The sequence below is a fragment of the Girardinichthys multiradiatus genome, chromosome Y (assembly GCF_021462225.1).
Source record: "Girardinichthys multiradiatus isolate DD_20200921_A chromosome Y, DD_fGirMul_XY1, whole genome shotgun sequence".
Lineage (NCBI taxonomy): Eukaryota > Metazoa > Chordata > Actinopteri > Cyprinodontiformes > Goodeidae > Girardinichthys > Girardinichthys multiradiatus.
In genome coordinates this window covers 26,915,357-26,936,622 of record NC_061818.1, presented here as the reverse complement: position 1 = coordinate 26,936,622, position 21,266 = coordinate 26,915,357, and the positions used below count along the sequence as shown (strand labels likewise).

The window sequence follows — 21,266 nt, the reverse complement described above, 5'->3', positions numbered from 1 at the left end:
TGGTTTTTGTTTAAAAAACTAAAGCTAGGGATTAGACGATTTGCTATCATGTATTTGGATGAAATAGCCTCAGGAAACACACCCAAGCAACTCCAAGAAGTCAGCTCGGCGTGTGCCTGTACGGCCTTAACTGTCCTCCAACCTGAAATCAAGATGTGCAGAAGTAGAAAAAAAAGCTCGGGAATATTTCCTGTAACCCAGAGTTAGCGATGCTAAACAGCATGTGTCCTGATGGACTTGGAAATATCTTAGTGTGCTGAGTGAGTGGCTATAGCTGTAGTAACTGTTATTATAACAGCCAGATTCACAAGCCTAATTAGCCACACACCTTGACACTCATTAGTCCTACTTTAGCTCTCACTAAATGGACCATGCGGTCCTAATTATCCTGCAGTGAAGACACCCAAACATGTCCAATCTTGTAGATAACAGACACAGTAGGTCTTTGGGGATTGTCTTTGAAAAATGTGTGCAAAATTTGCAATATTGTTGATTACAAGCAATGTTGTTTACCCATCAGCTATGAGACAGTGAGATTTTTACATTATGATAAACTTGAGTAAAATCACATTTATTTTTCTTCACATTATATTCAAATGTAAATTGTATCGTATTGCTTTTATTTAAAAGAAAAGCAATAATCAGTCATTCAGCTGTTAAAATAACATAGTAATAACAGTTATAATATTACTATGTATGTGGTATTGTTTTGATTTTGATATATAGACTAAGGTTAAACCATAAAATAATAACTCTTTGTAGAGTGACACAAGTATAACAAGCTGGTATTAGCTGGTTTATTAGTCAAGCTATCTGCTCAGGAACCAGCCTTTATTAAGGTGCATAAAATACATCCCCTTATTGCCTAGTTACCTTATCAGAAACAATGGGAGGTGTTCAACTGTTTCCAGACCTTGTCTCTTTTTTTCTGGCGAGGGAAACGTTTAATAGCCAGCTTACCAGAAACAAGTGTGGGAGGGAAAGTGCTGCATGACTATAAGCTCCACACATCCCAGAAAACTCCAGTCACTCCAGAATGTTTTCTGGCATCTCACTAAAACAACATTAAACTGGGAAGAGGCCTGACAGAAGATTTTATGCAGTTTTTAACATTTTAAAATCTTGGTATATCTTGACACAGATAATTGGCCCATGATTAATTAACAGTGGTGCAATTTATGCAGACATATAGAAAATCAAAGCAGAAAATAAGCCAATTTTTGTAGTAAAACCAGTATAGTTTGTTTATAAGAGTTTCTCCTAAGAAAGATACCATACATTTTTAATAGTATTTTGAATCACGGTCATCCTGCTCACGTTTCTAAAATCTGCTTGTGCACATACAGTAGCAATGTGATCAGAAGCTAGGTTGAGACACCATCTTTTTTCTCTCTTGAGCGCTCATACTTTAGCAAACCCCCATCTCTGTTTCCCTTCCTTTCGTAAATTCTCCTGTGGGGATCACTTTGGTTAATCATTGTTTCTCTTTGACGCTAAGTTGCAAAAGGCGGTACAAGGCGGGCTGCTGGGAGAAATTTGTCTGTGAATGTGTTACTGACTGAGGAAGAGTGTGTTTTGGTGTGGGTGTGTGTGTGTGTGTGTGTGTGTGTGTGTGTGTGTGTAGTAGTTATTCGATGAGGAAGATGATGATCTCTTCTGTAATGGGACGCATGATGAAACACATTTTACCAATCTCTGTGGTAAAATATATCTGCTTTTTTCACAACACATAGCGTTATTTCAGATGCAGTCCTTCGGAACACACAATGTGTCTCAGAGAAAATAGTTTTAAAAATTTTGGCATATGCTCAACCTGGAATAGTTACACAGAAACCTTTCATAAACAGAAGATTGTGACCACAGTATATCTGATTGTGTGAAATGTACAAGAGTCTTTGTTCTTATATCAGCAGCACCAGTCCTGCCCCAATGTCAGGTCAGACAAGAGTAGCTCCGCTGCCTGGGGAAAATATTGCAATCATTCCTGTCTGTGCTGCTGCTAATGCATCCAGTTGCTATTACACTGCACAGCCCATTTAGAAAGTTGGTCTCTTTGGTTTAGATTTAATCAAATTTAAATGGTGACTGGAACCTTGCAGCTGCTGTTTGACCCAGCAATCTAGAGTCTTGTTGTCGACAGGTTAGAAAGCAGACTGGCAGCTTTCCAGACTCCATACATCACAACTTTTCATTCTGTCATGAAAACACTGTTCTTATCTGTTGCACAAATACTTTACAGTTAGCAAAACAAATCAGCATGACTCCACCCTCTTACGCACCACAGAGCTAGAACAGAATGGAATTTGAAACGTTTTAGCCAAAAATGTTTCCATGGTCAAGGTGTTTTTTGCAGAAACGTTTCAGATTTCGTTTCGTTCTCCGGCGTCGCTTGAGTCCCTTGGGAGCTGGAGGTGATCAATGGCGAGGTGAGTGACCTCTGGCACACACTGAGACACACTCAACCGAACACTGATGGGTTTTAACGAGAATGTGCAGCCAACTGAGTGCCTGCAGCTCCTGTCTGCTGTGACTGTCTCTCTGATGGAAGTAACAGCAGCTCCTGGAGGCTTTCGACCTTGTACTTGATGTCCTGAACAGTGTGCTGCTTCATTTAGATGAAAGATTTACTTTTTAAAACAAATATTTAATTAAAATTTATCACACTCCCACGGGATGCCTGTTCTTCTCTAAATTAGCCTGTTTGGATAAAAGTAGAACACTCAACTTCTCTCTTTATTTCAATTATGTTTCTTTTTTGCCTGCCTACTAAATCTGGTAAAATTGCACTGCTGTAGATATCACCCAGCCTTTTCCTGTTTTGCACATCTTGTTATGTAGGACTAATATGAGCCAAGTTAATATGTTTCCAATGAGCTTTGATGGATTGGGTGTCTGTGTGTCACTCAGGCTCTGTGGCGAGTGTAGATAAGCCCCGTATGAAGTGAAAAGCCCTCCCCATCCAGCAGTATTTCCTCCCAGCACCACCACCAGAAATAAGGGATGTCAGGATTGTTCCTCTTTTTGGCAGTCCTCTTTGTCTCTTGCGGCATCCAGGTGGGTCTCAATAGATCTTTAAAATAAGCATGCACATGAACACTACAATGCACAAACCGTTCTAGAGTTTAAAATCATCCAACCAAGGTATCTGTGAATTTCTGTACTTCCTATGGCCCAAATAGGCCAAAAACATTGTGTACCTTACTTTTTCATTAAAGCTGGTCCTATGACCTTGTTGTTTTATATAGATAAGAAAATAAGAATAAATGTAATAGTACATAGTCCTATAAAACATATTAGTCAGAATGTTTCACTGGATTACTGCAGACAGTAGTGAAACATCAGTCCATTAACTTATTAGATTTCTTTTTCTCATTTTGTGACAAACTTTTATATAGGACAATGTACAAATGCTATAATTGTGTAACAAATACTTTCAGTTTTTATTTAGGTTTGAACAAACAATTCCATGTCCAATTCATACCCTTGTCAATAGTCAATGGAAAAGTCTTTAAGCACTTTTGTACTGGTGTCTTTCATGTTTTGCAATGAGCTTTAAGTCTTTGAGATAGGAAGGCCTCTTTACTATCATCTTCACCTTTAGATTCCTTCTGCAGCTTTTTTATAGTCAGGACCCAGGCTTGGCTATCACAAAATATTTTTGTAGTTTACCATTTCACTAGCTTTGTGTTTTGTGTCATTGTCAAGCTGAAATGGCCAATCGTGTCAAAGATCAAGACTGGCTAAAGTTGTTATTGTTGAGAATCTTGATGTATTCTCATTTTTATGATGCCATTTACTTTGATTGGGTTGCCTGTCTTCTTGGCTCTAAAACATCCCCAAAGCATTGTGCTCCCACCAACATGCTCAACAATGTCTGAATTTAAAACATCTCCTCTTTTTTGCCAACTGTAGGTTAGATCATTTTGGCCAAACAGTTAAACCTTTTAACCATCTGAACACAAACAAGAAGACCAGAAATGTGGACTTAATGAAAAATATGTTCAACACCTGCTTTAAAATGTACCCTTTAATCTTACAACATAGCCTCACATTTTAATTAAATATGAAACTATTTCAAAAAGTCTATGATGCTGAGCATTCTAACATTTAAAGAGAAATAAGCCCATACCATCACTGATCCTCCACTGCACTTTGCAGTGGGCACAAGAGGCCTTTTCACATATTCATCAATTCCTTTACAATTTGTAATTGTTAGTATGATTTAAAAAGACCAATAACAGGACATTCAAGCGGCATGAATATTAAGACACCTCTAAAGGGTACATCCCAACAGTCTCTCCTCTGATTTCCCTGTATGACTGGTCTTTGCCTAACTCACTTTGGAGCATAAAACCTATGCCAAAATTTACACTTGGAAGCACACACACAAGTGTTCCCAAAATGCACAAAACTGAGTCACAACTACAAATGTTTTTTACAGGGACACAATCCTCAATTTCTTAGGCGTTACATTGTAAAGGGCAACCATGATAGATTTACAAGTATTATTATTTACAAGATTTACATACTTTATTTTTAAACTGTATCTAAAGTCAAATTAAAATATGCCAATTTACTAAAATGTTTGAGTGAGATGTTTTTGACATTTTAATTAAACAGTTTACTTAGTCTGATCGCTGCATCCACAGGTAACAAATCTTCAGAACATTAATGCACCTTTTTATTGAATTGTTTCCTGTGCGTGTCCTCTTAGATGTCTCCTGCTGCTACCTTGGATAAGCTGAGAGACGACTGGGAACGGTATGGGGCAGAATGTCAACATAACAACAGTCAATATCCACCCAGCAGTGGTGAGCCTAAAATACAGTTTTTGTTTTTTTCTTTACTTTGAATCTTGCTTTCATTGCTGGCTTATTGTCAGTGCAGAAATTTCAGAAAAAGATTGGCAAGAAAGTCAGTTTAGTGCCTTGTACCACTCAAGCAGACTGGGTTTGCACTCTGTATAGGCCATGGTAATTAAAGATAAAGTAATGTGGAATTAAAAAAAATATTAGAAGTATGTGAAATACCAGTTAGAGATAAGTCACAACCTCTAAACCAGCATAAAAACACAACGTTTACCTCTATGTTGGAGCGTCATTATGTGTCTTCTGTCATTTTTGACTTGAGTCAGACAATGTCAGTTTCAGCAAAATTGTGCTGCAAAGTGATTCAGTTAAGGCTTCAAAAACACTTCAAACTAACCTTTTGTGTAACTGAACAGACGAAAGACAGAAAGATGTAAGTAATACCCAGCTTTTGCAGTTGTCAAACTTCATATAAACTCTGGGTGAGACTCACAAGCCATGTCACCAGGACAATGGAGGAGAAGCAAGCTGATCTACTTCTTGCACATTGTGTTTCTCAATTAGGTAATGTAATGTGAACACAGCAAGAGAAAGTTGCCATATATCTTAAGCGCACATAAGATTTTTTAAACATAATAAGCAAACATAAGGTGAAATAGTTTGCACTGACTTTATTTCTGGCGTAGTCATAGTCTGGTGAAGACAATCTGAAGTAGCAAGAGTTTTTCCTCCAGTAACATATTTGCTGCACCTTATTGCTTTTTCTATCTGCATGCAACTCCTGTTTGCTTCATTGAGAATGTCTTTAACAGTGAGGTGAATTTTGCTCTTCAGTTGCATTACCCTCTGTAAGCAAGTTCTGCATCATTTTTTAAAACAATCCGCTTCCCACACTTTGTGCAAAATTGTACCTCTCAGCTCTCCAACTCTGCAGCTCACATAAAGCGTCCCTGCTGTTCCATTAGTGTGAAAGCAGCTAAAGAGCTATAGAGGACATAGGATACATCACTTTGTGCCTCAGTGCTTCCAGCTGTCTATACTCTGATAATCAGCTCTGATGTTCTCTGATGAGAGACATAATGAGACATGGAAGGGGTGATTTTGAGATGAAAGGCTATGATGTTCCAGATACCATAATGACTTCCTGTAGACATCACTTCAAAGACTCTTTTGTGAAACGTAAACAGTCAAAGATGAGCTATTAAGCACTATAATAATCTTGTTTTACTTTGTTTTATTGTTTTTACCCTCAGGTCTTGTGTGCAACAGGACATTTGACAATTATACCTGTTGGCCTGATGGATTCCCCAACACCACCGTCAGTGTGGCATGTCCATGGTATTTGCCGTGGTACCATAAAGGTTAGAAACCTATGAATTTGTAGATGCGTATCATAAAGACATGTTGTCACAGAGAAACTGATAATGCAAAGAAGCAGGCAGTTGTCTATGATGGTGGCAATTTCTGTATAACAGTCTATGTTTGTGTGCATATAGTTCAACACGGCATGGTATATCAGGAGTGTGATACCAATGGGCACTGGGTGACTAAGAATACCAGCGAGTGTGATTCACATGATTCAAGGCTGGTAAGAAAGATATTTTAACATAATTGTTTTAAGAGAAACAATCAAAACACACAAACATTTTATGAGCAGAATGAAACTTTTATTGACAATGCCTATTCAAATAATAAAAAACATTTATTTTTAATGATTTCATTGTTGCAATACTCAAGTGAAAGGTGGCTTTAATGGCTCATAACTGTTGGATATTAGAGAACTGCAAAGGGTGAATAAAGTTTATAAAAAAAAAAAAATCCTTCGTGACCACGACTGCTGTGCTCATAGTATCTCACCACAGCTTTGGCTGCAAATAAAAACCTCAGCAACTAACACTGTTGGGGCCCCTGGCACACAGAAATAGGTATGCACTGGGCTCCCCATATGACAGGGTTCCTGGCTGAGGAGAAGCGCACACTACCTCCAAATTGTGCATACGATTTATTTGCTGGTCTCTGGGAGATCTAAGGAAGTGCAAATAAAACGGTGCAAATAAAATGTAATAAGTTTACTTTACTTTCACTGTTAAAAGGTTTTCTGGTATTGTATTCAACAAAAAGGCTATGGGGAGAGGGATGACTTACATGATTCTTAATGTTTTCAAATTGTTGCAGCATCAATAATAAAACTTATTAACATATCGCACAGTAAGAGATTTCCAGAATCTGCACATTATTTCTCCTTACAGCACTCTCTAAGGCATGTGCATAACTACGTACTAATAATTGTTGATGTCTTGCAGACTGTGGGATGCTTGTAAAGTGCTGTGAAGGAGCTCATATATCAAACCTATGCCAAAACAGAACTGCTGATGACTTTCAACAAGACGAATTACTAATCATTAAAAAAAGATTAAATGAACATGATATTAAGATCGTATCAGAAATCAGGAAGAGCTTAGGCTGTTTAAACTAGCACATTTAACCTATTATAGTCTGTTCCTTCAATTCTCTCTTGGAAAAGAAAGAAAGATGAATCACAAACTCACTCATGAATTTAAAATGTATTATGCATAACTTGTATGTTTACTTAATATATTATTTTGCAGGTCTACTATAAATATATCAAGATCATGTACACAGTGGGCTATTCCTTGTCCCTGGTGGCGTTGGTACTGGCTCTTGGTATCCTCATTTTTGTCAGGTACTATTTATTTTCAGAGGAACATTTATTGTAAGAAAATTTCTAGCTGATTTGTTTAAAAAGATAAGTTCCATTTTTTTTTAAGCGGAGTTCTATAAACTTGTTATCGGTAGTCAATATCTTACCTGCAGTGGACAGTAATATCGCATAACCTCAGTTTGAAGAAGTCAGTTTATTTGGGGCCAAATTCAAAGTGGATTTTGTTATCTTAACACATATTCAGCCTATAAAATGTAATTAAAAATGGCACATTTGTTAAAATAAAAACTTATCTTGTTGTCACTTTTGCGTTAACTGTTTATTTGTGTAGAGCTCTCTTGCCTTTTTCACCAAGGACCAAGTTGGGCTGGTAGGCTGACATTTCCTGTGAAACACATGTTACACACATAAGCTAAACTGGCTACAGTAACTATTTCAAGGACAGTGTCATAATCAATTAAATTGCATAAATTTAAACCACTGTACATTACTTTTGAATAAAACAAAAAACAGAACCAGAGACAATACAATACAAGAGACAAAACTGGAATAGGATTAATGCAAACCCAACAAATCAGCTCCTGTAGGTAAGATACGGATTGCTGATACAAACTTTACAGAAAGAACCACACGTTATTTTAAAAACCAAAGTGTCTTTAAGTTAAAACAATATAGTATTTCAGGAAATCCAAAATGGATTACCCTTTTAGAACTTTCTTGTGTTTGTTTTCTTGGTCAGAAAGCTGCACTGCATGAGAAACAACATTCACATGAATCTGTTTGCTTCCTTCATCCTGCGAGCCCTATCGGTCCTTATCAAAGATGCTCTGCTGGAGGCCAGCTTCACATCACAAAAGATCATCGGAGATGAGGGCCAGGGGTTCCCCAGTGAATCGATGCCCACAGTGGAGCTGCTGGTAAGTATTGAAGTGTGCTAAGAGGAAAACTTAACATTCAATAATGTAAGTTCTAGGTTCATAGAAACATTGTCAACCTTTTAGGTAAGCTAATTATGTAATTATTCTAAATTATTTCTCCTGTTTTTGACTTTTGGATCTATTCATGACTTTAATCTTTATTTAATTCTTTATGATTAGTTTATTTTATTAAAATTCTAAACTGCTGGAAAAGCAATGAACAGATTTGCAATAGCAAAAGTTGATCCCACACCACACAGAACATTTGATTTTTTTAAAAACAACAAACCTAAAGTGCATAGTCCACATCTGTATCATTCTGTGTTTATGACTAACATGAAAGAAGTCTTTTTTGTGTGATTATCAGATGCAGTTAAGATGCTCATTTACTCTATGAACAATACGCATACTAATACAAAATAAAATAAAAGGATAAATGATTAATGAAGATTAAGCATTATAGCACAAATGCATAATATGCTAAACATTTGTAAAGAGGGAGAAAGACAGACAACTACAGGGGTTGGACAATGAAACTGAAACACCTGGTTTTAGACCACAATAATTTATTAGTATGGTGTAGGGCCTCCTTTTGCTGCCAATACAGCGTCAATTCGTCTTGGGAATGACATATACAAGTCCTGCACAGTGGTCAGAGGGATTTTAAGCCATTCTTCTTGCAGGATAGTGGCCAGGTCACTACGTGATACTGGTGGAGGAAAACGTTTCCTGACTAGCTCCTCCAAAACACCCCAAAGTGGCTCAATAATATTTAGATCTGGGGACTGTGCAGGCCATGGGAGATGTTCAACTTCACTTTCATGTTCATCAAACCAATCTTTCACCAGTCTTGCTGTGTGTATTGGTGCATTGTCATTCTGATACACGGCACCGCTTCAGGATACAATGTTTGAACCATTGGATGCACATGGTCCTCAAGAATGGTTCGGTAGTCCTTGAGAGTCCATCTAGCACAAGTATTGGGCCAAGGGAATGCCATGATATGGCAGCCCAAACCATCACTGATCCACCCCCATGCTTCACTCTGGGCATGCAACAGTCTGGGTGGTACGCTTCTTTGGGGCTTCTCCACACCGTAACTCTCCCGGATGTGGGGATAACAGTAAAGGTGGACTCATCAGAGAACAATACATGTTTCACGTTGTCTACAGCCCAAGATTTGCGCTCCTTGCACCATTGAAACCAACGTTTGGCATTGGCATGAGTGACCAAAGGTTTGGCTATAGCAGCCCGGCTGTGTATATTGACCCTGTAGAGCTCTCGACGGACAGTTCTGGTGGAAACAGGAGAGTTGAGGTGCACATTTAATTCTGCCATGATTTGGGCAGCCGTGGTTTTATGTTTTTTGGATACAATCCGGGTTAGCACTTGAACATCCCTTTCAGACAGCTTCCTCTTGCGTCCACAGTTAATCCTGTTGGATGTGGTTCGTCCTTCTTGGTGGTATGCTGACATTACCCTGGATACCGTGACTCTTGATACATCACAAAGACTTGCTGTCTTGGTCACAGATGCGCCAGCAAGACGTGCACCAACAATTTGTCCTCTTTTGAACTCTGGTATGTCACCCATAATGTTGTGTGCATTTCAATATTTTGAGCAAAACTGTGCTCTTACCCTGCTAATTGAACTTTCACACTCTGCTCTTACTGGTGCAATGTGCAATCAATGAAGACTGGCTACCAGGCTGGTCCAATTTAGCCATGAAACCTCCCACACTAAAATGACAGGTGTTTCAGTTTCATTGTCCAACCCCTGTACAGGTCCTTCTCAAAATATTAGCATATTGTGATAAAGTTCATTATTTTCCATAATGTCATGATGAAAATGTAACATTCATATATTTAGATTCATTGCACACTAACTGAAATATTTCAGGTCTTTTATTGTCTTAATATGGATGATTTTGGCATACAGCTCATGAAAACCCAAAATTCCTATCTCACAAAATTAGCATATTTCATCCGACCAATAAAAGAAAAGTGTTTTTAATACAAAAAACGTCAACCTTCAAATAATCATGTACAGTTATGCACTCAATACTTGGTCGAGAATTCTTTTGCAGAAATGACTGCTTCAATGCGGCGTGGCATGGAGGCAATCAGCCTGTGGCAGTGCTGAGGTCTTATGGAGGCCCAGGATGCTTCGATAGCGGCCTTTAGCTCATCCAGAGTGTTGGGTCTTGAGTCTCTCAACGTTCTCTTCACAATATCCCACAGATTCTCTATGGGGTTCAGGTCAGGAGAGTTGACAGGCCAATTGAGCACAGTGATACCATGGTCAGTAAACCATTTACCAGTGGTTTTGGCACTGTGAGCAGGAGCCAGGTCCTGCTGAAAAATGAAATCTTCATCTCCATAAAGCTTTTCAGCAGATGGAAGCATGAAGTGCTCCAAAATCTCCTGATAGCTAGCTGCATTGACCCTGCCCTTGATAAAACACAGTGGACCAACACCAGCAGCTGACACGGCACCCGGACCATCACTGACTGTGGGTACTTGACACTAGACGTCTGGCATTTTGGCATTTCCTTCTCCCCAGTCTTCCTCCAGACTCTGGCACCTTGATTTCCGAATGACATGCAGAATTTGCTTTCATCCGAAAAAGTACTTTGGACCACTGAGCAACAGTCCAGTGCTGCTTCTCTGTAGCCCAGGTCAGGCGCTTCTGCCGCTGTTTCTGGTTCAAAAGTGGCTTGACCTGGGGAATGCGGCACCTGTAGCCCATTTCCTGCACACGCCTGTGCACGGTGGCTCTGGATGTTTCTACTCCAGACTCAGTCCACTGCTTCCGCAGGTCCCCCAAGGTCTGGAATAGGCCCTTCTCCACAATCTTCCTCAGGGTCCGGTCACCTCTTCTCATTGTGCAGCGTTTTCTGCCACACTTTTTCCTTCCCACAGACTTCCCACTGAGGTGCCTTGATACAGCACTCTGGGAACAGCCTATTCGTTCACAAATTTCTTTCTGTGTCTTACCCTCTTCTGTTTTGAGTGATGAACCAGGCTGGGAGTTTTAAAGGCCTCAGAAATCTTTTGCAGGTGTTTAGAGTTAACTCGTTGATTCAGATGATTAAGTTCATAGCTCGTTTAGAGACCCTTTTAATGATATGCTAATTTTGTGAGATAGGAATTTTGGGTTTTCATGAGCTGTATGCCAAAATCATCCGTATTAAGACAATAAAAGACCTGAAATATTTCAATTAGCGTGCAATGAATCTAAAATATATGAATGTTAAATTTTCATCATGACATTATGGAAAATAATGAACTTTATCACAATATGCTAATATTTTGAGAAGGACCTGTATATTGAGTGTCTCTAATTTTAAAAGAAAATACCCTGTCACTGGCTATCAACCACCTTTGAACAGAGTTAAGAACTGTACTCATAAAGCAAGAAAATTAGATGGTCGTTATTTATGCTACTTTTTAAAAATAATTAACAATCAATGTTTATTAGTACGTAATAATGGTACAATTAAGTACTAAAGGACTAAAATAGAGAATGTAAAGGCTAGGAAACTAATGAACAAAGCAAACCCTATAATATCATATTTTGTCTTTATTGACCTCGGAAATGCACACTGGAGGCAGGTAATCTCATCTTTAGGTGAGTTTAATAAATAGCTAAAAAGCATTAGACATGTTGACAACAAGGTTGTTATAGGAGAATCCAACAAAGGAGAGAGAGGGTGTCAATGTGGGGTCTTGGGTTGGACCAAAGCGCATTTCAAAGCAGTCTTTCAGCTTTATTCAAAAAGGTCAAAAACATAACAAAAACACTGCAGGTACTGAACAGGGTCGAGATCCAAACACTTACATCACAGACACTGCAGGAACATGGAGACTCATGGCAGGGACGAGGGTAGAGGGTCAAGTTGTAACGCAAGGAACCCACAAAACATAATGAAACAAACCAACTAATATACAGAGAGAGAACAAAGGCAGGTAATCAAAGGAACTAAGGACAGGTGAGGCAAGGAGGCAGGAAGGCAGAGGGAACAGGTGAACCTAATACAAGTAATTAACAAGACACCAAGCAGACCTAAAACAAAACTATAAACAAAGATAAATAAAACATAAGAATCAAGAATAAACATGAACTAAAGGAAACTGAGAACCCTGAGGGAACACAACAACCTAAGGCCTAAACACTTAACAAAATAGGAACCAAAAGGGAACCCTGACTAAAAAGTAAACAAACCTAAACAAACACAGACTGAACCAAAACTGAGGATGAAGCAGAGGAAACGAGGACTAGAATAAAAGTAAACAATAACTAAAGCTAACCTATAAAGGAGGAAATAGAGAACAAAGATAAAATAGAGGAGCAAGGCTAAAGGGGACCGGAGAACTAATAACATTAATAATAATGAAACCATTCTAAGAACAGGAAACAACGCCAAGGGAACAAAGGGTGAGAGGAGAACACACTGGGAGGCAGAAGAAAACTAGAACTGTAGGAAAAAACTGAAAACACAAACACAAAACCATAAACAAGAAACCTCTAGTAAACAGTAAACAAAACAAAACACAAAGTCCAAAATGTAACATCCTGACAGAGGGAGAGCTCAGACTCAGGAATGAAATCACATGACGTAAAGGTCAGAACATAGGTTTAACAAGAAAAACAGGAAGTTTTGCACAAAAAGAACCAGGCTGCTGAGATCTACAAAAATAACAATATACATAGGATCAAAACCCCAGGTACACGGAAAAAAAATATAAACAGAGAACATAAATCAAGAATGGCAAATTAAAGGAGTAATTAATCATTAATTAAGAGTAGATGTATGAGGGTATACTACACCAAAAACCAGAACTCTAAATACTATGTAGAAACTTATGATGCAAATCAAAACACAAAAGAAGAACCAGAGTCCAATATGGATTAGGACACACTAAACAAACAACAAATTTTAAGCTCAGACCAAAGTAGACCCAAAGTAGATCACATGGAAAAGGGGCATTAGAGGAGAGTTAAGAATGGAAAATGGGAGAAGATTTAAAGAACTCAAAGTTTCAGAAACTGCCAGGACATGCATCAAACTGGGCCAGAACAGGGAAATATTGTCTGTACCGCAGGTCTGATGAAGCTGTTTATTTTCTCAGAACAATTCGTGTTCCTTCTACCTGCATGGTCCTTCTACCTCAGTCATACTTTCGGTTAGAGGGACAGTCGCTTCAGCTAAAACAGTGATTCTCCCGTGATTCGCTCAGAAGCTGCTTGGATTTAGGATGTTAGAGGCCCCTGGGCTAGAGACAGTTACCCACACATGTTTCTTTTAGGCACATTAACTTCAAGCGTTTTAGACCATGTCCACATAAAATAGTTTATCCAAAACAATTATCCTTGTCTTGTCCAAAAGGTTCCTCATGGCATCATTTTTGGAAATGTGTTTAAGACTCAAAATGCTAAAGTAGCTATTGTAACCCTGTATGTTGCAATGTACAAAGATTATGTCATTGTTTTTGCAATAGATCTGACCCACATACAGAGAAACACTCCAAAGAACAAAATCAGTAAAAGGTTGTTTATTTAAAGGAGGATAAACAGGAACGTAATGGTTGAGTCACTTGAGACCACTGGCTTAATCTGGGATACATGAAATGTAGGATGGATGCGAAGACTTGCAGGTAAATGGAGACGACAGCAGACAGACTAATAATAGTCTCAATCTCATAGGGACCGATGAAACGAGGTGAAAGCTTACGTGACATAGACTTAAGGGGTACATCTCGTGCAGACAACCATACCTTCTGTCCAGGCTGGTATTCAGGTGCAGGTCTGTGTTTACGATCAGCAAAACGCTTGTTCTGATCAGCAGTGCGATGTAAACTCTGGACAGTGGAATTCCAAATAGTCTTGCAGTGGCGGATATGTTGGTGGACAGATGACAAAGTGATATCTTTTTTGTCCACAGCAAACAGGGGTGGCTGATAACCAAGGGAGGCCTCAAAAGGTGAACGTCCAGTGGCAGAAGAAATGTGTGAATTTAAGGCATACTCAATCCAAGGTAGGTATGAGCACCAGTCAGAGGGGTTAGTGGACGTGAGACATCGTAGGGTAGATTCCAGCTGCTGATTTAATCTTTCGGTCTGACCATTAGACTGAGGGTGGCAACCTGGAGTTAATGAAACCTTAGCTCCGAGAGCTACACGAAACTGTTTCCAAATCTGCGAGATGAACTGTGGACCTCGGTCTGATAAGATGTCCTGCGGAATTCCATGGAGACGAAAAACATGTTTCATGAGGAGTTTAGCGGTTTGAAGGGCTGACGGACGTTTTTTGAGGGGAATGAGATGACATGCTTTAGAAAAGCAGTCCGCAATAGTGAGAACTGTTGTTGTACCTGAGGAGAGGGAAAGTCCAGTAACAAAATCCAAAGCTATGTGAGACCAGGTTTGACTTGGGATGCTGAGAGGTTGAAGAAGACAAGCAGGAGACTGGTTACAAGACTTATTTCTGGCACAAGTAGCACAGGACTGAACAAACTCCTTCACATCTTTGTGTAAAGATGGCCACCAAAACCTTCTTTGAACTAATGCAATAGTTCTACTAACACCTGGACGGGCAGAAAATGTTGCTGTGTGTAACCAATTGATTATTCGGGATCGTACTGTGGATGGGACATAGATGTGGTTAGGTAGTCCATTGCCAGGGTCAGGTTCCTGTTGTTGAGCCTTTGGTACAGTATCCTCAATCTCCCATCTGAGTGCGCCAACCGTCCAACTGGGTGGTAGGATGGGCGCAAGTTCCTTCACCGAATCGTCTGTGGCAAACTGTCTGGAGAGGGCATCCGGCTTAGCATTCTTTGGTCTGGGTCTGAAAGAAATGCATAAATCGAAACGAGAGAAAAATAAGGACCAGTGAGACTGATGTGGGTTAAGTCTTTTAGCTGACTGTAGGTAGGCCAAGTTCTTGTGATCAGTCCAGACTTGGATGGGATGCTCCACCCCCTCAAGCCAGTGACGCCACTCTTCAAGGGCCAATTTGATCCCCAGCAGCTCTCTGTCAAAAACGTCATAGTTCTTCTCAGTATTAGTGAGCCTGCGAGAAAAGAAAGCACAAGGATGAAGTCTCCCATCTTCTGAGTTTTGCGATAGCACCACTCCGACTCCAATGTCAGAGGCGTTGACTTCCAGGATGAACTATCTTGAGGGATCTGGATGGACCGAGATGGGGGCTTGAGAGAACCTCTCCTTCGGATGACCAGGAGAAGGATATCTTGGAGGAAGTCAGATCAGTCAGAGGTGCAGCAACGAGACTATAGTCTTTAGTGAAACGTCTGTAAAAGTTAGCAAATCCTAGAAAACACTCCATTGATTTTCGTGAGTCAGGCACCGGCCACTCCAGTACAGCTCTTATCTTCTCTGGATCTGAACGTACCTGTCCACCCTCAAGGATGTAGCCCAAGAAAGTGATTGAAGATTGGTGAAACTCACACTTTTCGGCTTTTACGAACAGGTGATTCTCCAGAAGGCGTTGAAGAACTTGGCGAACGTGTTTGCGATGCTCCTGTATGTCCTTGGAGTAAATCAGAATGTCATCCAAGTATACGAAAACAAAAATTTTCAAAAAATCTCTGAGAACGCTATTAACTAAGGCTTGAAATACAGCAGGAGCATTGTATAATCCAAAGGGCATGACCAAATATTCAAATGGCCCAACGGCGCCTTGAAAGCCGTCACCCAATCATCCCCCTGGCAGATCCTGACCAAATGGTAAGCATTACAGATATCTAATTTGGAGAAAACGGTGGCACCATAAACGGGTTCGAAAGCGGAAATGATGAGGGGAAGTGGGTTTTTATTTTTAACAGTGATTTGATTTAAGCCCCTATCATCAATGCAGGGATGTAATGAACCGTCCTTCTTCCCCACAAAGAAAAAACCCGCCCCAAGTGGTGAGGAGGAAGGCCAAATAATTCCTGCAGACAGAGTCATTTATATAATCTTCCATAGATTTCTGTTCAGGACGAGAGATGTTATAGAGTCTGCTAGAGGGCAGAGGTGCACAGGGAAGAAGGTTTATTGCGCAATCATAGGGTCTGTGAGGTGGTAAGGATAGGGACATACTTTTATTGAAAACTCCCTTAAGGTCATGTTATTCAAGGGGCACATGAGTCAGATCAATTACCTCGTCCTCCTTGTTTGCCTGCTGAGGTAGAGTAGGGGAAAAAGCAAACTGGAGACAAGATGAATGGCAATTAGTGGACCAGGACTCAATGCGACACTTAGACTAGTCTAAATGCGGATTATGTTGCTGCAACCAGGGAAAACCTAAAACTAGTGAGCCTTGAGACACTGGAAACACAAAAAAAGATGTCTTCTCTCTATGATTGCCTGATAATAAAAGTTCAACTGGTTTGGTTTGTTGAGTTATCTGCTGTAATCTCTTACCGTCTAGAGCTAGGACTCAACGTGGGGATTCGAGTAGTTCCACTTCTATACCTGCCTTGTTTACCAACTCTAAATCTATAAGGTTCTGTTCACAGCCAGAATCTATAAGTGCAGATAAGGTCATAGTATGCTGATCCACTATGAGAGTAGCAGGTAAGCTGAATCTGGGGGCTTTACAAATCTGAGCGTGGTCCACCAACCCCCCCTTCAAAGCCGGTGGAACCTGTCTTTTAACGGCCCGGGGCAGACAGGACAAGTTGCTACGAAATGATCTGAAGAACCACAGTAAAAACACTGTTTGGACACTCGGCATTTCTGTCTCTCCTCAATAGAGAGACGGGTACATCCCACCAGCATGGGCTCGGGTTCACAAACTGTTTGCTGAGGTAGATCCTTGACAATGGGTGGAAAATTACTCTTTAGCTGGGAGTTGTCATTTGTCCTTTCTGCTCTGGCTCTCCTCTCTCTTATTTTGTTGTCAACTCGGGTTGCTAAAGAAATAACCTCATCTAAGGTAGGAGGTTCATCAATCATAGTAAGTTCATCCTTTAGTGAATCATCTAAAGCGTGCAAAAAGGTAGTTTTTAGAGCTTCATTATTCCAGCCTGAAGTGGCTGCTAACGTACAAAATTCGATAGAAAACTCTGTAATGGGTCGGGGACGTTGCTTTAATGCTCTCAACTGTCGGCCAGCACTAGACTTGTCTAATACAGGGGAAATAGTCTTCTTAAACTTTTTAACAAAATCATCAAAAGTACAACCAAATTCCCTGCAATCAGGAAACCGGGCTGCAGCCCACTGTAAAGCTTTGCCAGTCAGTAATCCAATAATATAAGAAATTTTAATGTCATCATGGGGAAAAGAGCGGGGTGATCGGTTGAAAACCAAAGAACAATGAAGCAAAAATCCCCCACAATTGCCTACCTCACCCGAGAACTTATCCGGATTAGGGGAAGTGACTTCACGAGAGTGAGGTAGTTGTTGGGATACCGGTGATGCAGTAGCGCCATCTGCAGGTGTGGTGGACTGAGTACCTAAGGTTTGTTGTAACATGGAGGCAATCTGTTCTAGCTGTTGATTTGTATGGCATTGTTGCTCTGAAAGGGAACGGAGAGATGAATCATGAAAGTGGATTTGGTTAGCATGTTCAGAGAGAGTTCTACGGAGTGCCTCTGCTGGGTCTTGTTGGCCAGAGTGTTCTGTCATTGTTTTTGCAATAGATCTCACCCACATACAGAGAAACACTCCGAAGAACAAAATCACTAAAAGGTTGTTTATTTAAAGGAAGATAATCAGGAATGTAATGGTCGAAACTCCAACTGTATGGAAAAAGGGGAAGAGAACGAGTGAGAACAGGGAATGGAAAAGTTAATGAAACTAAGAACAATACACTAATATGATCAATAGTTCTGCTTACTAAGTAGCTGTGGTCAGGTCGCCAGGGGTAGAGAGATTCAAGATCCAGGTTAGACGAAGGTGAGTCTGTAGGAGGTTCCTTAGGTGCTGTTCAGTGTGAGCTCAGAGTGGACAGGAATGAGTTCGGTGTGCAGGTTTTTACGTTTGAGGGTGGGCAGGTTACGCTTACGGTTTCGTCCAGGAGACGACGGGAGCAGGAAACTGCCAGCTTGATGTGAATCCAAACGAAGACAGGAGATAGGATATGAAATCCACAGGCTTGATCATAGATAGGCTTGATTATCCAGAGTAATTTCCGAAAACGTAGTCAGTACACGTTGACATAGATCCAGAGTTTAGGTTTTCTAAATCTGGAAAAGGAGCAAAGACAAAGTTACACGAGGTCGAAGAACGAAGCATAAACTTAGTGCTTGGCTTGAGCTTGTACCACTGGTGGCAAAACACTCTGGCATTGATGTGCTGGCAGCCTCCTGCTTATGTACTCCTCAGAGTAATCAGTGGAATAAGTCGCACCTGTCACCCGGCACTCCAGAGAGCTCCAGCACTGTCTGAAAATGAACACATGAAGCAAGCACAAAAAAACCACAAACACAACCCAGATCCTGACAGATTAAAGTATGGTGCAAGTGCTTACAACTTTCAGTGGTGTCTCAAGTACTTGAGGTCTAGAGTTAGGTTCATGTTTGCGACATCATTATTTTCAGGAGTGGCCTATTGACTAGTCACACAAAAAGCCAATAAATTAAACCATTCACAGTGATAATGGCTTATAATTTTTCTTTGGAAACCTAAAAAATACTGGGCTTGCAAAGCTTCAAATTATTAAACAAGCGAATGTAAAAAATATTTTAGGCCCCTCAAAACCAGCAATAACTCTTGAAAAGGCAAGTAGTCCTGGCGGTGGCTTTTGGGATGTCCAGAAATGTCTCACCTTTGAGACCGAACTCACTGTGTTATGATTATTATGTTGGAGACACAAAATAAAGCGTTTTTCAGGTACTTCAGTCAAAAATTAGATTAACATATGATAGCTTAAGATGCAAAATAAACATTTAGCTTGGCCGCAGCCTTAAAGACCAGCCAGGTCCTGGTGATTTGGTTGGTGATCCTCACTTGGATGGAAGCTTAACTCTGAGGTTCGGTCTTAATTCTCTCATTTGAAATGGACCCCTGTGGCAACTTATCAGGATTGGATTTTTAGCTGATGGGAGAATTGAGCTGCAGAGAGTATAAATTTAGACAATTTCCAAGATTCCACAACCAGAGAGTTTCACAGATGTGCAAGTTTATCACATATGTCATGAAAAAGTCAAAAGTTAATAGCTCTAAGACAGTAATAGCAGCTAATTATTTACAAAAGAAAGACAATACTATTATTGTGTGCAATGCTGTGTGACACAGCTGACTCCTGAAAGTTATTGCTTTTGTGCAATCTGATTGCCTTGAGCACAAAGCCAAATCCAGTTGCCAGAAGGAGATCCCATCTGCAGCAGATGAAAAACGCTTTATTTTGTGTCTCCAACATAATAATCATAACACAGTGAGTTCTGTCTCAAAAGTGAGACATTTCTGGACATCCCAAAAGCCACCGCCAGGACTACTTGCCTTTTCAAGAGTTATCGCTGGTTTTGAGGGGCCTAAAATATTTTTTACATTCGCTTGTTTAATAATTTGAAGCTTTGCAAGCCCAGTATTTTTTAGGTTTCCAAAGAAAAATTATAAGCCATTATCACTGTGAATGGTTTAATTTATTGGCTTTTTGTGTGACTAGTCAATAGGCCACTCCTGAAAATAATGATGTCACAAACATGAACCTAACTCTAGACCTCAAGTACTTGAGACACCACTGGAAGTTGTAAGCACTTGCACCATACTTTCCTACCATGTTCAGCTGAAAATGCATTTGTAGTTTTTTGAGATTGTTTGTCCCTGCTTTCTTGCAGACAACAATTAACTGTCGCATCGCCTTGGTGATGATGCAGTACAGTGTCATGGCCAACAGCTACTGGCTGCTGGTGGAAGGCATCTATCTCCACAACCTTCTGGTCATTACAGTGTTCACAGAGAGAAACTACTTCAAAATCTACCTGTGCATCGGCTGGGGTGAGCTGGCCTGTTCTGTATCTGTGGGTGTGTCACTATGAATTTCTGCAAGTCCAGTATATGAACACAAGTAAATAAAGGCAAAAATGTAAAAATAATTCATACTTTTTTTTACAGGTACACCATTAATATTCCTTGTCCCATGGGCAATCTCTAAATATATATATGAAAATACAGAGTAAGTGTTTTTTCCTTCCTTTACTATTAATTGCAAAAGCAATATTTTTATGTAACCATGTTAACTAAATATTTTCCAAAGGCGGTGTAATGCACAGTTGCTTATTATTGCTCTGAGACTAAATTAAATTATCTAATGGTCAGGAGTTAAAACATTAAAATGTCACAAATATTTTAATAGTAAACACCCTCTTGCATGCTCCTTAGTGGTAAAAGGAGGGACAGGAATTTTAAAGCCACACTTTGTGAATGATGGGAAAATATCTTATCGGCCAACACAAGAAGCATCTGCAACAAAAACAAAACTATAAATTATAGAGCAAGTGTCCCAAGGCATATAAGAAATGTCTTGCACATAGCAAGAAATGTTGTTTTGCTGCAACTACAAGCGTTGGTTTTCTTCAATGCATTTATATTTTCAGGTGCTGGGAGATGAATACCGACATGAATATCTGGTGGATAATCCGAGCACCAATACTGCTTGCCGTTGTGGTAATTTCCATAACAACCATTTTTTATTTCTTTTTTTTGGTCAAATTTAGCACATATTTAATCCCCAAAAAATTCCACATGCACATCTGGCATCTTGTATTTCCACTTGACTGCACTATGTTTTTGTCAAATTTTACATTATGCAATATTAAAAACAGCTCCTTTATTTATGAAGGCTGAAAGGCTGGCTGTGTTTCAGATCTAACGTCTGGGAAGTATGCTAGTCCTCGTAAGATTCTGGGTCAAA

The 21,266-nt window shown here is 39.8% G+C and overlaps 1 protein-coding gene across 2 annotated transcripts in view; it reads left to right on the top strand.

Annotated features, from left to right (window-relative positions):
• The first annotated feature begins 2,322 nt into the window (after positions 1 to 2,322).
• The window catches only part of LOC124863845 (glucagon receptor-like), a 28,486-nt gene continuing 9,542 nt past the window's right edge, over positions 2,323 to 21,266 (top strand). The window contains exons 1-11 of one of the 2 annotated variants that reach the window (XM_047358362.1): positions 2,323 to 2,426; positions 2,908 to 3,054; positions 4,715 to 4,811; positions 6,062 to 6,169; positions 6,305 to 6,396; positions 7,418 to 7,512; positions 8,231 to 8,408; positions 14,353 to 14,445; positions 20,191 to 20,350; positions 20,468 to 20,528; positions 20,950 to 21,019. In XM_047358362.1, the coding sequence (XP_047214318.1) occupies positions 3,001 to 3,054; positions 4,715 to 4,811; positions 6,062 to 6,169; positions 6,305 to 6,396; positions 7,418 to 7,512; positions 8,231 to 8,408; positions 14,353 to 14,445; positions 20,191 to 20,350; positions 20,468 to 20,528; positions 20,950 to 21,019 (1,008 nt within the window). In that variant the 5' untranslated portion in view covers positions 2,323 to 2,426; positions 2,908 to 3,000. The remainder of the gene's footprint in view (positions 2,427 to 2,907; positions 3,055 to 4,714; positions 4,812 to 6,061; positions 6,170 to 6,304; positions 6,397 to 7,417; positions 7,513 to 8,230; positions 8,409 to 14,352; positions 14,446 to 20,190; positions 20,351 to 20,467; positions 20,529 to 20,949; positions 21,020 to 21,266) is intronic. The other variant, XM_047358364.1, reaches the window with a different exon arrangement.